The sequence below is a fragment of the Geotrypetes seraphini genome, chromosome 12 (assembly GCF_902459505.1).
Source record: "Geotrypetes seraphini chromosome 12, aGeoSer1.1, whole genome shotgun sequence".
Taxonomy (NCBI): domain Eukaryota; kingdom Metazoa; phylum Chordata; class Amphibia; order Gymnophiona; family Dermophiidae; genus Geotrypetes; species Geotrypetes seraphini.
In genome coordinates, this window is record NC_047095.1 from 71,267,997 (window position 1) to 71,285,143 (window position 17,147).

Genomic DNA, 17,147 nt, shown 5'->3' on the forward strand with positions numbered 1-17,147 from the left:
TGTCACTAAATTAAGATATTGTAGTTTTAATGTTAAAGGGTTGAACATACGCAAAAGGCAACTGCTTTTGAAGGAAATGAAATGACTTCATGTTATGTTTTGTCCAAGAGACTCATCTCTTGAAAGCTAGGGAAATCTTGTAAATTTTAGGGAGTATCCAGTATGTAGTTGGGCGTCAAATAAGCAAGAAAAAAAGACAGCAGGAGTAGGGATTTTTTTTGCTAAACATTTGAAGGTGTCCATGGAGAGAGAATGGAGAGATGAAGGGGGCGTTGGATAATTTGGACAGGTAGTTTAAATGATGTAACAGCCACACTAGTTAATATATATGCCCTTAATTCCAGACATAGAACATAAGAATTGCCGCTGCTGGATCAGACCAGTGGTCCATCCTGCCCAGTAGTCTGCTCACGCAGCGGCCCCTAGGTCAAGACCAGTGCTCCAAATGAGTCCAGTCTCACCAGTTTAGCATGAACTTGTCCAACTTTGTCTTGAAACCCTGGAGGGTGTTTTCCCCTATAACAGATTCCGGAAGAGTGTTCCAGTTTTCTACCACACTCTGGGTGAAGAAGAATTTCCTTACAGAATCTGTCCCCTTTCAACTTTAGAGAGTGCCCTCTCGTTCTCCCTACCTTGGAGAGGGTGAACAGTCTGTCTTTATCTACTAAGTCTATTCTCTTCATTATCTTGAATGTTTCGATCATGTCCCCTCTCAGTCTCCTCTTTTCAAGGGAGAAGAGGCCCGGCTTCTTCAGTCTCTCACTGTACGGCAACTCTTCCATCCCTTAACCATTTTAGTCGCTCTTCACTGGACCCTTTTGAGTATACTGTGTCCTTCTTCATGTACAGCGACCAGTGCTGGATGCAGTACTCCAGGTGAGGGCGCACCATGGCCCAGTACAGCTGCATGATAACCTTCTCTGATCTGTCGTGATCCCCTTCTTGATCATTCCTAGCATTCTGTTCGCCCTTTACACCGCCGCAGTGCATTGTGCAGATGGCTTCATGGACTTGTCGATCAGAACTCCCAAGTCCCTTTCCTGGGAGGTCTCTCCAAGTACTGCCCCGGATATCCTGTATTCGTACATGAGATTTTTGTTCCCGACATGCATCATTTTGCACTTATCCACGTTGAACCTCATTTGCCATGTCGATGCCCATTTTCTGGATACTGTATTACTTAAAATACTTTTGGCTAAAGTTGGATCACTATTCGTAGGTGGAGATTTTAATTTAGTAGTTGATCCTAGATGGGATTAATCAGGAGGTGGGAGAGTTTGCCTTAAATAGGATAGAAAGTGTCTACAGAATTTTTTGGAAGTTCTCAAAGTAGTAGATGAGTGGAGGACTCGGCATTTGTCTGAGAAAGATTATATGTATTATTCTCCAGTGCATGACACCTACACCCAGATTGAAGTTACAGGGAAATACTTTTAAAACCAATAGGAGGAAATATTTTTTCACTCAGAATAATTAAGTCTGGAACACATTGCCAGAGGTTGTGGTAAGAGCTGATAGCGTAGCTGGTTTTAAGAAAGGTTTGGACAATTTCCCGAAAGAAAAGTCCATAATCTGCTATTGAGAAAGACATGGGGGAAGCCACTGCTTGCTCTGGATCAGTAGCATGGAATGTTTCTACTTTTTGGTTTTTGGCCCGGTACTAGGGACTGGATTGGCCACCGTGATGACGGGCTACTAGGCTTGATGGGCCATTGGTCTGACCCAGTAAGGCTATTCTTATGTTATGATTTGTGTGGACAAAGGTTGTTGGGGGGGGGGAGGGGGTCGATTACTTAGGTCTAAAATTGAAGAAATTGCATGGTTGGACCATGCAAACCATATGGGTTGATTTTACAGTGGGGCCCTAAGAGATCAGGTCTTTGGTTCTGGAAGTTAAATGATAGTTTTATTACAAGACGCCTTGATGATAAGGAAATTAGAGTCTTCCATTTTGGATTTTTGGGAGCATAATAATGTTTATCAGTATTCCCCCATTACTATATGGGAAAGTCTCCAAGATGGTGTTATGTTGGGAACTTATTTCTATAGCATCTGGTAAGTGGAAGCATAGGATGGAGGAGGAAAGAGCACTGAGAGAAGAAGTAGCTAAGCAGGTTGCCTTACATAAGAAGGGGGAAATAGAGGGAGGGGGTTGAAGCTTAAAATTCAAGAGCGAGTATTTTTGGGTAAATGGGAGGATTCATATCTTAAGTATAAATTGGAACGTTTGCGTGTTAAATATTTTGAATCCGGTAATAGAGTGGGGAAGTTATTGGCTCACCGCTTAAAGATCTGCCAAACCCATTCTAATATCATGTCTATAAAAGATAAAATAAACAGGGTATATATAGTTCTTACTGAAGATGAGCACATTCAGAAACGCTTTTGAGAATTCTACCAGGAACTTTACACTCTCGAAAGCCAAGGATCTGAGGAAGATATTCTTTCTTATCTGAATGATCTCCATCTTCCTTCCTTATCTGGTTCCCAGGTTCAGGATCTGGACCGGGATGTCACTGTGGAGGAAGTTCAGAATGCGATCAGACATCTCAAGACAGGCAAGTCCCTGGTCTGAATGGGTTTACGGGGTTATTTTATTTTTTATATTTGCCCTTTGGTGTCTCCTCTTCTTGCTTGCTTGTATAATTCATTGAGAGAAGGGGCGCAATTACCTTATTATATGCGTCTGGCAGGTATTACGGTTATTCCAAAACCTGGGAAAGATGTTACCCAAAGTGGCAGTTTTCAACCATATTACTCTTGGAGATAGATACAAAAATTATGGCTCGTATTTTAGTGGATAGGTTATTTTAATACATGCCCAGGTTGATCCATCCAGACCAGGCGGGGTTCATTAGTGGGGTTAGGAGAGTCCTTAATTTAATCTGGCAGGTTCATAATACAGGTTTTCCATGGGCTGTGGCAGAAAAGGCGTTTGACCGCATTGATTAGAAATTCATGACGTATGGGTGACTGCTTTGTTTCCTGGATTTTGTCTCTTTAGAATTCTCCACTTAATTGTGTTAAAATTAATAGGGTCTATTCATTTCCTTTCAAGCTTAAGAGGGGAACGAGGCAAGGGTGCCCGCTATCCCTGCAACTGTTTGCACATACTACTACTTATCACTTAATGTTCTCCCTGTTAATGAGGTAGAGCAGCGTTTTTCAACCGCTGTTCCGCGGCACACTAGTGTGCCGCGAGATGTTGCCTGGTGTGCCGTACGGTCAGGGCCGCCATCAGGGCAGTACCACCAGTCTAGGGAGAGGGGCGGTCCGCCCCACGTGGACAGGAGAGAGCTGGACGGGGGACCCGCGGAGTTCAATACATCTCGAGCCGCGAGGCTCGTCTTCTGTTCCTGCCTGCCCTGCAGCTAACATATAGCCGATCACAAGCGTTCCCCGATGTCAGCGCTGACGTCGGAGGGAGGGCTTAAGCAAAGCCTGCCCTCCGACGTCAGCGCTGACGTCGGAGAATACTTCCGTTCGGCTATTTGTGCGCGGCAGGGCAGGCAGGAAGCAGAAGACAAGCCTTGCGGCTTGAGCTTCGTTTTGCTGAGAAAGTTGCAAAGATGGGCTGGGAGGCAAACACGGAATACAAAAGGGGGGAGGGAGTGCGTTTTGGACACAAGGCATGAACTTGGGAGAGAGGAAGGGAGGGAAAGAGATGCTGAGGTGGGGGAGGGAATGGGTTTTTGGACACAGAAGGCATGGACTTGGGAGAGAGGAAGGGAGGGAAAGAGATGCTGAGGTGGGGGAGGGAATGCGTTTTTGGACACAGAAGAAATGGACTTGGGAGAGAGGAAGGGAGGGAAAGAGATGCTGAGGTGGGGGAGGGAATGCGTTTTTGGACACAGAAGAAATGGACTTGGGAGAGAGGAAGGGAGGGAAAGAGATGCTGAGGTGGGGAGGGAATGCGTTTTTGGACACAGAAGAAATGGACTTGGGAGAGAGGAAGGGAGGGAATGAGTGTTTGGACACAGAAGGCATGGACTTTGGAGAGAGGAAGGGAGGGAAAGAGATGGTTGTGTACACGGGGAATAGAAGAAAGGAGAATTTTTGGTCATAGGGAGGGAGTGAGGTACAGATAGTGGCATACCAGGGTGAGGGGGGGCGGTCTGCCCCACCCCGGGTTTACGTCCCAAGGGGGTGCACAGCTGGCCACCCTCCAGGGTTGTCCCTAGGCCGGCAAACTGCGGCTCTTTAGCCACTTGAGTGCCACCGGGTGGCAGCATTATAAAATACTTTCTTTATGTTTATTTGATTCCTATTCAAGAGAATTACTTTATATATAGTCAATATAGGCACAGAGTTAAATTTTTTAACATTTTCTAATGGTGGTGTGCCTCGTGATTTTTTTCATGAAACAAGTGTGCCTTTGCCCAAAAAAGGTTGAAAAACACTGAGGTAGAGCACAAACTGTCTCTGTTTGCTGATGATATGTTGGCCATTATTGAGGGGTCAGAGTCCTCCCTAGCCTCATTTCAAGAACAGATGAGCTATTATGGGCCATTGTCAGGGTTCAAGGCTAACTTGGTCCTTGAGACAGAGGTTCTTGGGTTAAAACAACACTTACCTTTTCGATAGATGAAAGGACCTATCAAATACTTAGGTGTACAATTGGGGGTTGTCTGGAAGGATCTATTTAGGTTGAATTATATTCCACTCTGGACTACTATTCCCAGGGATTTAGCCCGATAGAACCAATTGTATCTCTCTTGGATGGGGAGGATGGAAGCTATCCGGATGATGGTATTGCCTAAATTTCTTTATTTTTTTCAGGTTTTACCTATAGAAATTTCTCATGTATGCTTTCAGAAACGGCATAGCAAATTCTTTTTTTTTCTTTCATTTGGGGTGGTAAACGATTTTGGGTTGCCCGGCAGGCCATGTTTAGACTTAAGGGGGAGGGGGGTTGGGTATACCTAATTTAGAACATATTATAAAGCTTTTCAACTCGGAGCTATTATGGAATTGCATGCTATTCTGCCTAAACTTTGGGTGTTAGTGGAGCAGGGGACTTCCCCCATTACCTAGGGGTATTTGCTGTCTGCGTTCTCTTCCTTGGGTTGGACTTTGAGGAGGGGAGGTCTTGGCAGTTTCTGACCCTTTCATTCAACTGACCCTAAAGGTATGGAGAAAGGGCTTCTAAGTGTTTGCTGTTACATAGTAGGGGCATTTATTATCTCCGCTTCTTACACGCCCCAGATTTTGAACCGGGTAGAGCAGGAGGTGTACAATGTTTTGGCCAATTTATAGAAGAGGATAAGATTTGGGACTTTCTAGATATTTGTGCCCAATTTCATTTACAGTCTGGAGATATCTTCCCTTATCTGCAAGTGAAGAATTATTTACAACGCAGACTCTTTACTAAGATCCTCCTTTAAACAGTTTTTAAAGTTACCTGTGAGACTGACAGTGCTAGGCCGTATCGAGGTGGAAGAGGATATCTTCTTCTTCAAAGGCCCCATGGCAACAAGAGGGCATCCGTGGAAAATCAGGGGAGGGAAACTACACGGTGACACCAGGAAATACTTCTTCACCGAAAGGGTGGTTGATTGCTGGAATAATCTTCCACTGCAGGTAGTCGAGGCCAGCAGCGTGCCTGATTTTAAGACAAAATGGGATCGTCACGTGGGATCTCTTCACAGAGAAAGGTAGGGGAGGGTTATTGGGGTGGGCAGACTTGATGGGCCGTAGCCCTTATCTGCCGTCTATTTCTATGTTTCTATGATTTGGGCAAGACACTTATCAGTGTGGGAGAGGTTAAGGTTGATCAGATCATTATCTGTATTTCTTGATGAATCATCGCTGAATATTCTAATACATTCGTTAGTCATATCAAAGATTGACTACTGCAATGCCCTGTACAAGGGATCTACCTTAAAAGAAATACGTAGACTGCAAATTCTTCAAAATACCACAATAAAAATAATCACTAAAAGGAAAAAATTTGATCACGTAACTCCCCTCTTAAAGGAAAAGCTTTGGTTACCCGTAAATCACTGAATTACATATAAAATAGCATTACTCACACACAAAATACTAATAACAAAGCTCCTGCATTCTTAGAAAGATTTCTAATTCCTTATACTCCCACAAAATCTTTAAGATTCGAAGAAAAATCTTTACTAGTAGTCCCTTCACTAAAATTCATTTATTCAAGGAGGGATACGATTTTTTTTTTGTTACAGCCCCTCAAATTTGGAACTCGCAGTATAAGAGAAGAAAAATTACTTAGTAAGTTTAAAAGTCTTCTAAAAAGCTGGTTTTTTAAGGACGCTTTTAACTGAATTATTTAAATTCTATTATATTAGGATATTTTACAGTGGACTAGTAGTGCTGGTAAGTGAAAATTAAGTGAGTAACCTTCCCCGACCTCCTGTTTTATTACCTACCCCTTTTTATTTGTTTACGAATTGTATTTAATCCTTCAAAAAAATTTTCCCTCCCTTTTTCACATGTATTGTTTTGTTAAAATAGTACTAATTGTCTTGTTTTGTTTTGTTTTTAACCTAATTTTTAACTAAATGTAAATCGCATTGGATTTGGATTTTGTTATCAAATCAAATATTTTAAATAAACTTTAAACTTGAAAACTTGATTAGGAATGCTTGGCTCCTAGTATAATTGAGAATGGTATTAATATACTGGTGAGGTGGCATATCACTCCGAGTATCTTGCTAGAGAATGTGTAAAAGCGATTAATGCATCCGCCCGCCAGGCCCCCATCTGTCAAAGCCAACTGGAGGGCTTCCCTTCAATGCCAGAGCTGACCTCAGAGGGAAGCCTTTCTGGTCTACCAGGGATCCCCGGCAGTTGCCTCAACCGTCGGACACCGTCTTCCTTCCAGCTTAGCTGCTCCTTATCTTCAGCGCTAAACGCACTTGTTTGCTGGGACAGCGCGCAGCGGCTCTTGCACATGCAGCATGCAAAAGCCACTGTGCACTGTCCCAGGAGCAGTGGCTACCTATCATCGACTGGGCCAAGTTCAAGATTTTCTGATTGTGTGGTTCCTAAACCGAGGTTAGAAATTTGGGTGTGTGAGTGTGATTTGTCATCCCCACCAGAACACCAGGCCTCTGTCACACATGCAGAAAACAGAAAAAAAACACCTTTTCAAAAGTACTATTATACACAAACAAATGCCAGACTCTGCACACAGTACACCACAAGAGAAATAGAAAGAAATGCATTTCTTCCTGAACAGTCCAAAATATAAAAACAACAGATGTAAATTTTCAAAGTTAACATATTTTAATCACTAAATTGAAAATAAAAAGCATTTTCCTACCTTTGTTATCTGGCAAGATCCCCGTCAACATGGGTTCACAAAGGGGAGGTCTTGTCAATCCAACCTGATCAGCTTCTTTGACTGGGTGACGAAGAAGCTCGATATTGGGGAGTCCCTGGACGTCGTGTACTTAGATTTCAGCAAAGCATTCGATAGCGTACCACACCGCAGGTTGTTGAGTAAGATGTACTCTATAGGTTTGGGTGATACCTTGACTACATGGGTGGGGGACTGGCTAGGAGGTAGACTTCAGAGGGTGGTGGTGAATGGCTCCCCCTCAGAAATGACAGAGGTGATCAGTGGAGTACCGCAAGGCTCAGTCTTGGGCCCAATCTTATTCAACATCTTCATAAGGGACTTGGCTGAGGGGCTTCAGGGTAAATTAACGTTATTCGCCGATGATGCCAAATTATGCAATATAGTAGACAAGAACACAACAGGACCTGACATCAAATCCAAGACCGATAGTATGGCACATGACCTCCTCCTACTGGAGAATTGGTCCAGGACCTGGCAACTAAATTTCAACGCCAAAAAATGCAAGATCATGCACATTGGCAACAAAAATCCATGTAAGACTTACAGTCTTAATGGTGAGATCCTAGAGAGAACTGTAGCGGAACGAGACTTAGGGGTAATCATCAGTGAGGACATGAAGACTGCTACTCAAGTGGAGAAAGCTTCATCTAAGGCCAGACAAATCATGGGTTGCATACGCAGGAGTTTCGTTAGCCGTAAGCCCGAAGTCATAATGCCATTGTATAGGTCCATAGTGAGACCCCATCTGGAATATTGTGTGCAATTCTGGAGACCACATTATTGCAAAGATGTGCTGAGACTTGAGTCGGTCCAGCGAATGGCCACACGGATGGTCACAGGGCTCAGGGAGCTCCCGTATGAGGAACGGCTGAATAAATTGCAGCTCTACTCCCTAGAGCAGGGGTGTCAAAGTCGATCCTCGAGGGCCGCAATCCAGTCGGGTTTTCAAGATTTCCCCAATGAATATGCATGAGATCTATGTGCATGCACTGCTTTCAATGCATATTCATTGGGGAAATTCTGAAAACCCGACTGGATTGCGGCCCTCGAGGACCGACTTCGACACCTGTGCCCTAGAGGAACGCAGGGAGAGGGGGGACATGATCGAAACATTCAAATACCTCACGCGCCGTATCGAGGTAGGGGAGGATATCTTCTTCTTCAAGGAACCCACTTCAACACGAGGGCATCCGTGGAAAATCAGGGGAGGGACATTGCTTGGCGACAACAGGAAATACTTCTTCACCGAGAGGGTGGTAGATCGATGGAATAGTCTTCCGATACAGGTAATTGAGGCCAGCAGTGTGCCTGATTTTAAAACTAAATGGGATCAAAAGGTGGGATCTCTTCACAAAGGGAGGTAGGGGAGGGTCATTGGTGTGGGCAGACTTGATGGGCCTTGGCCCTTATCTGCCGTCACTTTCTATGTTTCTATGTTAATTGGTGTTCTTAACTCTGTTTCTAAGACCTCCTTTTGCATTTGCTGTTTCTTTCCTATCCTTTGGCACTGATTTTCATATTTTTTCCTCCATTTTTCTGCCTCCATCTCAAATCTATCTTTCCAACTCTTCCCCTTTCCTCCGTCCATGTGCACCATCTTTTCCCTCTCTTCCTCTTCCCTCCATCCATATGCCCCATTTCTTCCCCTTCCCGCCGTCCATGTGTACCATCTTGTCCCTCCATCTGTGTGCCCCATCTCTTCCCCTTCCTGCCATCTTTGTGTCACCATCTCCTTCCTCTTGCTGCCTGCAGCCTCGCCTGCACTGTTCCTTTGTTGCAGTCCACTCATGTGGAAACAAGATGCTGCTTCAGAGGGGGGTGGATCACAGCAAAAGAAAAGTACAGAGGAGGCCACCATCTTAGGTACTCCTATTCTTCACTACCCGATCCTCCCTGCCCCAAACCAACATCGCACTTACAGCCCCGATGCTCTGGAAGCCAGCGCTCTGTACCTGGTTGAGCATCTGCCCATGCTCAAGGCTTGCTGCACTCTCTTCGAGAATCCTGGAGAGGGTGGAAGCCAGAAGGCCTTGAGCATGTGCAGACACTCAAGGCCCTTCAGCCCAACCAGAGCGTTGGCTTCCGGAGCATTGAGGCAGGGGGAGCGAGTAGTGGAGGATAGGCATGTCAGTCATTGGGAGGTGGGGCAATAGGAATGCTGTTATCATGGGGGAGGAGGAGATAGCAACGGTCACCAGTGGGGATAGCAGTGCTGGTCATTGGGAGGGGGTGGAGAGATAGCCATGCCGGTCATGGGAAGGGGGTGGAGGATAGCAGTACCAGGCATCTGGAGTGGTGGAAAATAGCATTGTTGGTCATCGGGTGGGAAGGGGAGGCAAAAAAGCACCATCATTCAAAGGAGGTTCGAATATAAACAGAAACAGCCCCAAAATCTCAGTTTATATTTGAGTATATATGGTAGATCTCTCGAAGATGATCTTCTTATAATATTTCATTACATTAAATGTTAGGTTGAAAATCTCCCAGTGTACAGCATTCCAGATAGTGACTCTTGTTCTAGATCAAGTTACTGTCTAACTTGAATCTTGATTCACCTGTTCTATAAAATCCAGTATTATTCTATAGTTAAATCAAACAGCAAAATCCAATCATACATAAAGATAGGTTTGTAATAATATCACATTGTCTATAATCATCATGCAAAATGTTCAGTTGAGAGAAAAAGGATAGAAATGAAGAAGGGAGACAAGTATACTATGAGAAGGAAATTTAAATGGTATGGACATTTATTTATGAAGATATTCACCCAAGGCAATGTAAGCAGGTATAATTCAACATAAAACTTACCATTTTGTTAACAGCATAAAATAGTAAAAAGACCAATATAAACAAATACATTGAGTGAGGTAAACTGAAAACTTGAAATTTGGGGCACGATAAGAGTGTTTCTGGGGATGTGAATTCAAAATGAAAATGTAGCTGTATGTAGTAAGTTCTTTAGGACCAGTGAATGAAAGAATACCATCCTATAAGTTGTCTTGCTGTATGAGAGTATGAAACTCGGGCTCTTTTCTTCTCTCATTGACTAATTTGTTGATTTATTAATGTAGATATTGGAGATACCTTATGATCACCTACACCTGATTTAGAACCACTTAGAAAGTGTGGGTGTTTAGACTTTCTGTTCCTCTTTCCCTTAACTGGTAATCCATTCAGTGGTGTACCAAGGGGGGTGGGAGGGGCATGCTCTAAGGGGGTGCACAGCCTACACACCAGGTCCAGAACCTCCTGCCCTTTAGTCATCGCGGGACCTTCCTGCACCTCCCTGTTGTTGCCGTTCCACCCCCTCTGACATCACTTCCTTGTTCCAGAGCACAGCTGGTAACCACAGGGAGGTGCTGCTAGATCCCACGATGATTGCATTTTACAGCCACTGCTGTAGGTTTGAGAAGCAAACAGTAGCAGTGGGGAGGGGGCAAAATACTTGATGGCATTGGGGTGGAGGGAGAGAAAAGGGAGCAAAATACTGGTATAGAAGGGTGGTGGAGGGAGAGAAAGGGGACAGATGCTGATAGAATTGGGGTGCAGGAAGAGAGAGACAGAAGGGGGAAAGATACTGGATGGAATTGTGTTGGAAGGAGAGAAAGGGGGTAGATGCTGGTGGAAGTGGGGTGGATAGAGAAAGAGGGCAGATATATTGGATGTTAGTGGAGAGAGTGAAGGCCTTTGCTGGATGGAAGCAGGGAGGAGAGAGAGAAAGAGGGGAGCAGATACAGGAAGGAAGTGGGGATGAGAGAAAGAGGGGAGCAGACATTGAATGGAAGTGGAGAGGGGGTGTGTGGAAGTGGACAGAGAGGGAGAAGATGTTGGATGGAAGGGGTAGATAAAAAGGGAACATGCTGGATGGGGGGAAAGGATACAGTTAGTGAAATATTGGAAGGGGTGAGGAAAAGAGGTGGAAAACTGTAGGTAGACACAGTGAAAAGGGAAATTGAGGACTGGATAGTAAGAGTTTTAATCTAGACAAATGCAAAAAATAAATTGAGAAAATGAAGAAAAGGGAGAGGAGAGAATGAAATGCCAGACATAAAAACATAAGAATAGCCTTACTGGGTCAGACCAATGGTCCATCAAGTTCAGTAGCCCGTTCTCAAGGTGGCCAATCCAGGTCACTAGTACCTGGCCAAAACTCAAGGTGTAGCAATATTCCATGCTACCAATACAAGGCACACAAATAGGGACAGGGCAATGCACTTAAATTATTCAAAAGTCGAGTGATAAAGGAGAATATCTAAGGTGCAGAGAAAATATCACTCTTGGTAATATTTGCAAAGATGCTGTATCGGTAGTTAATAAACTATTAATAAATTTTATGCTCAGAATCATGGAGGCAATAACTGGGGGTAACCTCGACACTACTGTCTCGCCGCCCAATCATCGCATATTCAAAAATGAAAAGGATTGCAGGAGGAAGCTGTGTGAATTGTTTTTCGCCAACTATGTAAGGTATAGTCTACTATTTGAATCATTCACGCCCAGAAATCTTTTGCAAATCAAACTAGACATACACAAGTAAATAAGTTTAGCCCTTATGGCACATTACAAATTTACATATTTGAAATCCTTTTCATTTTTGAATATGCGATGATTGGGTGGTGAGGCAGTAGTGTCGGTGCTATCCCCAGTTATTGCCTCCATGATTCTGAGCATAAAATTTATTAATAGTTTATGAACTACTGATACAGCATCTTTGCAAATATTACCAAGAGTGATATACTCTCTGCACCAATACAAGGCAAGCAGTGGCTTCCCCCATGTCTTTCTCAATAACAAACTATGGATTTTTCCTCCAGGAACTTGTCCAAACCTTTCTTAAAACCAGCTACACTATCCGCTCTTACCACATCCTTTGGAAAGGAAAGGAGAGATTAAAATGCCAGACCATGGGGGGGGGGAAGGGGAGAGATGCCAGACCATTGGGGAAGGGAAGAAGATGGATACCAGATCAATGGAGATGGAGGGAGAGATGAAAGGGGGAGGCAGACAGTTTCTGAAAGAGGCATAGAAGGAAAGAAGGTGCCATATAGAAGGGGCAGGGAGAGGGCAGACAGTGGATGGAAGGAAGAGAGTGACAAAAAAAATGAGGAAAGCAGAAATCCGAGAAAACAAAGGTAGAAAAAAATGTTCTATTTATTTTTTTGCTTTAGGATAAAGTAGTATTGTAGCTGTGTTGATAAATATTTATAAATAGAAAATGGTAATAAGGTGATTCTTTTATTGGACTAATTATACATTTTTGACTAATTCACCCCTTCCTCAGGTCAGGACAGGATACTGTAACAGCACTATACTTTACTGAGCTGAGAATAGAGATTCTGTCTGATCTCTAAAAGCTAATTGAAAAATGTATTAGTCCAATAAAATGGTATTATCTTATTTTCCTTTTTTGTTTAATTTCCCCCCCTTTTGGTCCACTTTTATGTAGTTGCATTAGGCTTTTTTATCGCCAGCCGTAGTGATATTAGCTCTGACGCTCATAGGAATTCTATGAGCGCCAGAGCTTTTACTGCCATGACCAGCGATAAAACAGCCTAACGCAGCTTCATAAAAGGAGGGGGAGTTATGAAGCTAGGTTAGGTGTTTTTATCGCCTGCCACAGTGATAAAAGCTCCAATGGTCATAGAATTCATATGAGCATCAGAGCTTTTACCACCACGACCTGCAATAAAATACTCCTAACGCAGCTTCATAAAAAAAAAAAAGGGGGGGGGGGTTATTTGTTAATTTGTAAAGTAATGATTGTGATTTCTCGGGGGGGGGGGTTAAATTTACATCTGCTATCTTTATATTTTGTACAATATTAGGGGACATGCATCACTGTTTCTGAGGTGTTGCATTGTATGCAGAGTCCAGCTTCTTGGTGGTTCAGTTTAACTTGTCTACATATTTCTATTTTACCCCTCCTCCCCCTGTTTTACAAAACCGTAACATAGGTTTTAGTGCGAGCTGCAACAGCTCGGACACTCATAGGAATTCTGTGAGCATTGGAGCTGTTACCGCCATGGCCGAAACCAGGCTCTGTCTGTACTAATCTGGTTTGTTTAGTTTTACAACGGGTGTATTGATGATCTACTGCTCACTGCAGTTTGTAAGATGCTGCCTTTTCTTAGTTACACTCTTGTTGTGTAATGTGTGGATTGTTAACTAAAAATCATGTTTTTCATACAGATGGGGGGGGGGTCAAAAAATGATGGGGCCTGGGTGTCATATGCTAGGTACGCCACTGAATCCATTATCTTGGTTCAGGCTTGTATAGGAATCATTATGAACTTATTTGTGATATATCAAATGACTAAATGGAGTAGCTTAATGGTTGGCATAGCAGGCTAAGAACCAGGGGAGCTAAGGTTCTAATCCTACTGTTGTTCCTTTTGATCTTGGAAAAGAGAAGCTAAATCCAAAATCCCTTTCTTTCCCCTCTCCCAAATAATATTAACAGATAGACAGGATATAAATGAAATAAAAATAAGATGTGTGTATACAGCCTTAAGTTTGCTCTCAGCCAGGCTCAAAAACTCATCCTTAAGTGCCATGTCCAAAGTTGTCACATGCAGAGCAGACAAGTTCGCAGACTTAATTCAACACTCATCAAGCTTAATCATTATGGAAATCACTGCCAGACCTTGTGAGGCTGTTTCATAACTACCTGAGCTCCTGGCTTCTTAGGCCTGAGCTGGTTTCTGAACCCCTTTGCTTGTCTTGCTACTGCATATGGCATCAAGTGTCACTAGATCATACTCAGAATGCTTGCCCTGACCAGCTTGCTTTCTCTTGCCGCCTGCTTATCTGATGGCTTCCAGTATTGCTAAGTTAGGCTTCCTTTATACTGTCTTGGCTTTTTCTGGATTGCCATTCCCTCTATCTCCGCTTTCAGTGGCTGAAAGGGTTGGTTGCTTGCTTTGTGTCACTGTACTGGTTTCCATCACCTGCTGGGAGATTATGCCAGGTGTCTCCCACCCTGTCACTAAAAATATATTATTTCATATTTCTTCTGAATCTTCTCTTCAAAATTATGATCTACTTGCCTTTTGAAATTCAGCTGTTAGGATTTTCCCAAAGCCTGAAAAGTGTTTGTAGCCCTTCTCTAAAGAACATCCATTCTCTTAGGAGGGTTTATGCTCCAGATGTGTACATGAAATGCCAGAGGTGTGGTACCTCCTTTAGTAACTGAAGATGTCATTAGTATTCTCTTTTCTTTTATTACGTTGACTGGTTACCTTGTGGTTATCTGAGATGATTCAATTTGGTTCTCCAAAATGTGATTATGTAAGTACTGGGTTTTGGCTTCCAAATGCCTCATTTTACAGGAGGAAGATAGGGCTTATTAAATAAAACAGGAAAGGAGAAAAATGTGATCTATGTCCACTGTGGAGCCCAGAATCAACTGACTAGGTGTGTTTCTATTTGCACAAAGGTAACTCTTGATTTCATTGTTCTTGGCAGGACTCGTATACTATGCCCCTGACATCAATTCAGTGCTGGCATGTGCACTGTGAAGAATGCTGGCTGAGGACACTGGTAAGACCATGGTGGGGTATGGGGCTCGCTTGCAAATCCTAGACTCTCAAAAATAATAAAATTAGGAGGAAAGACCCGGAGTCTATAAAGTCCTCCTAAAGTTAGTTGCCAATATCAGCACTTAATTGATCAGTGCCAGTATTGGTACACAACACCTTGCAATCAGCTTTAATTGGACTTAATTGAAAGTTAGGTGCCTAACTCAAAAACCTCGATTCTAGAAAAAGTGGGCATGGTTAAGGGTGTATTTTTGAGTTTAGGCACCTCTTTGTGAATCAGGTGCTGTTAGGCTCTAATATTGGTGTCTAACTTTAGGCATAGAAAACCCTGGCATAAACTGGGGACGCTTAGGTGATGCTAAGCATGATTCTATAATGGGGGCCTAAGTTTAGGTGAACTTGCTAGAATCAGAGCTAAAGTGCCCTAAAGCGTTTGCTGAGGTTCTTGGCTTCAAACTGTGGCTATAATTTCAGCCTTTTGCTCTATATCAGGGTGTGAGGAGGGCAGGGTGCAAGACTATTAGTGCCGTAATCTTTAATTTGTGACGGTGCTATGATGTTTGCATCACAATTTCACCACTCATTTTGATCTCTTCTAGTACGATTAGACTAGTAAACAGAACAGGATGGAGTTATAGTAACAGAGCTGTATGTGTTTGGGGGAAAGGGAATGTCAGTGAAATAACAGGGCACTTCAAGGCAGGCGTAAGATGCATTTTTTTTGTGTGTCTCAGTAGAGTAGACACTGGGAAAGAAAGAAAGGCAAATGGAGCTTTATCCTCCCAAACCAATGGATGTTAGGAAAAAAGTCTACATAAAGGCCCTGATTCTCCAAAAGTGCGTCCTGATTTTAGGCAGCTGTAGGCGTCCTACAGCTGTCTAATCAGCCAATCGGGATGCACGTTTTAAAAAAAAAAAAATGCTCCCCAGGCAGGCCGCCTATATTGAAGGCGAGGCCCGCAAGACACCTAGGCCCTGATTCTGTATAGGACGCCCGGGAGAGGCCAATCAGACCTTAGACTTAGTGGGGATGGGCGGATCCGCTATGCCTAAGGCCTGATTGGTCCAGGCTTCTAGAGCCTGGGCCAATCAGGTCTTAGGCTTCGGCGGGAAGGAGCAAGCCCGCCTCATTTCGACCAGGCGGGCCTACAGGCTGGACGGGCAAGAACCATCTGGCCTGAAGAACAGGTTAGTTTGGAGGTTTGGGGGTTGTTAGCGGCGGGGGAGGGTGCGTTTTCGGGCAGGAGGGATTGGACACCCTCCTGCCAGCAATCGGTAGTGTCGGGGTGGGAGGGAGATCGGTAATGTCGGGGGGGGCGGTCGGTAGTGTCGGAGGGGGGGCATCCGATCGGACAGGCCGCGGCCCGCTATACTTATAGCGGCAGAGAGATCCCTTGCCGCGATAAGTATAGCGGCTGCGTCTACTTACAATGTAGACCAGCATTTTGCTGGCCTATATTTTAAGATTTCTTCCTCTACTAGGGAGACGCGTAGGGCCACCTAGGTTCGCCTAAGGCCCTTAGGCGAGCTTAGGCGTCTTGCGGGTCTCCCTAGGCTCCTGGAGGCGCCTTCAGGCATGCCTGGGGAGCATTTTTTTTAAAAAACTTGCATCCCGATTGGCTGATTAGACAGTTGTAGGACGCCTACAGCTGCCTAAAATCGGGACGCACTTTTGGAGAATCAGGGCTAAAATGTTGAGATTGTGTTTGTGAGATTTAAGTAGGCATGGCGAAAAACTAGTGAAAAGGCACATGGACTTTGAAAACAGACTAAGGGTTCCAAAGAAATAAACTCCCCCCAAAATAGCCAAGTTCTTTTCTATGGGAGAAGCAGTTTCAGCTTCTGCAACACATACACATCCAAACACACACTAATGTCATATAGGCATGCCACATCCCTAATCTGTTTATAGTAACATGTAATTGTTTGATATTTCTAGATTTCAAATCGACAAACTTGTTTCTTAAGCAATGTTAGTCCAAAACAGTGCCATCCACTATTGGTTGATTTAATACGATCTACCTGAACTAACAGGGCAATTATATCAATTTCAGTTTGTAGAGTTCATATTTTGGCACACCTGTGCTTGCTCTTCAAGAGACAATAAAAGAAAATCCTTCTTATAAAGAGGAGAAAGTGAACTAGGATCCACTTATTTCAGTTTCTAGGTGGCGATATGTTCTTTAATCTTTGATTTTTCCATGTACGAGGGGCTTTCAATAATTTATTTACCCGAGTATGAAAGAAAGTAGCAAGCATAGTGGTAGTTTATAGTCCAC

At 43.7% G+C, this 17,147-nt stretch overlaps 1 protein-coding gene across 2 annotated transcripts in view; it reads left to right on the forward strand.

The window, feature by feature from the left end:
- The window catches only part of RNF220 (ring finger protein 220), a 586,572-nt gene that overhangs the window by 545,501 nt on the left and 23,924 nt on the right, over positions 1–17,147 (forward strand). For both annotated transcript variants that reach the window (XM_033915741.1, XM_033915740.1), the window contains one exon: positions 14,795–14,869. In XM_033915741.1, the coding sequence (XP_033771632.1) occupies positions 14,795–14,869 (75 nt within the window). The remainder of the gene's footprint in view (positions 1–14,794; positions 14,870–17,147) is intronic.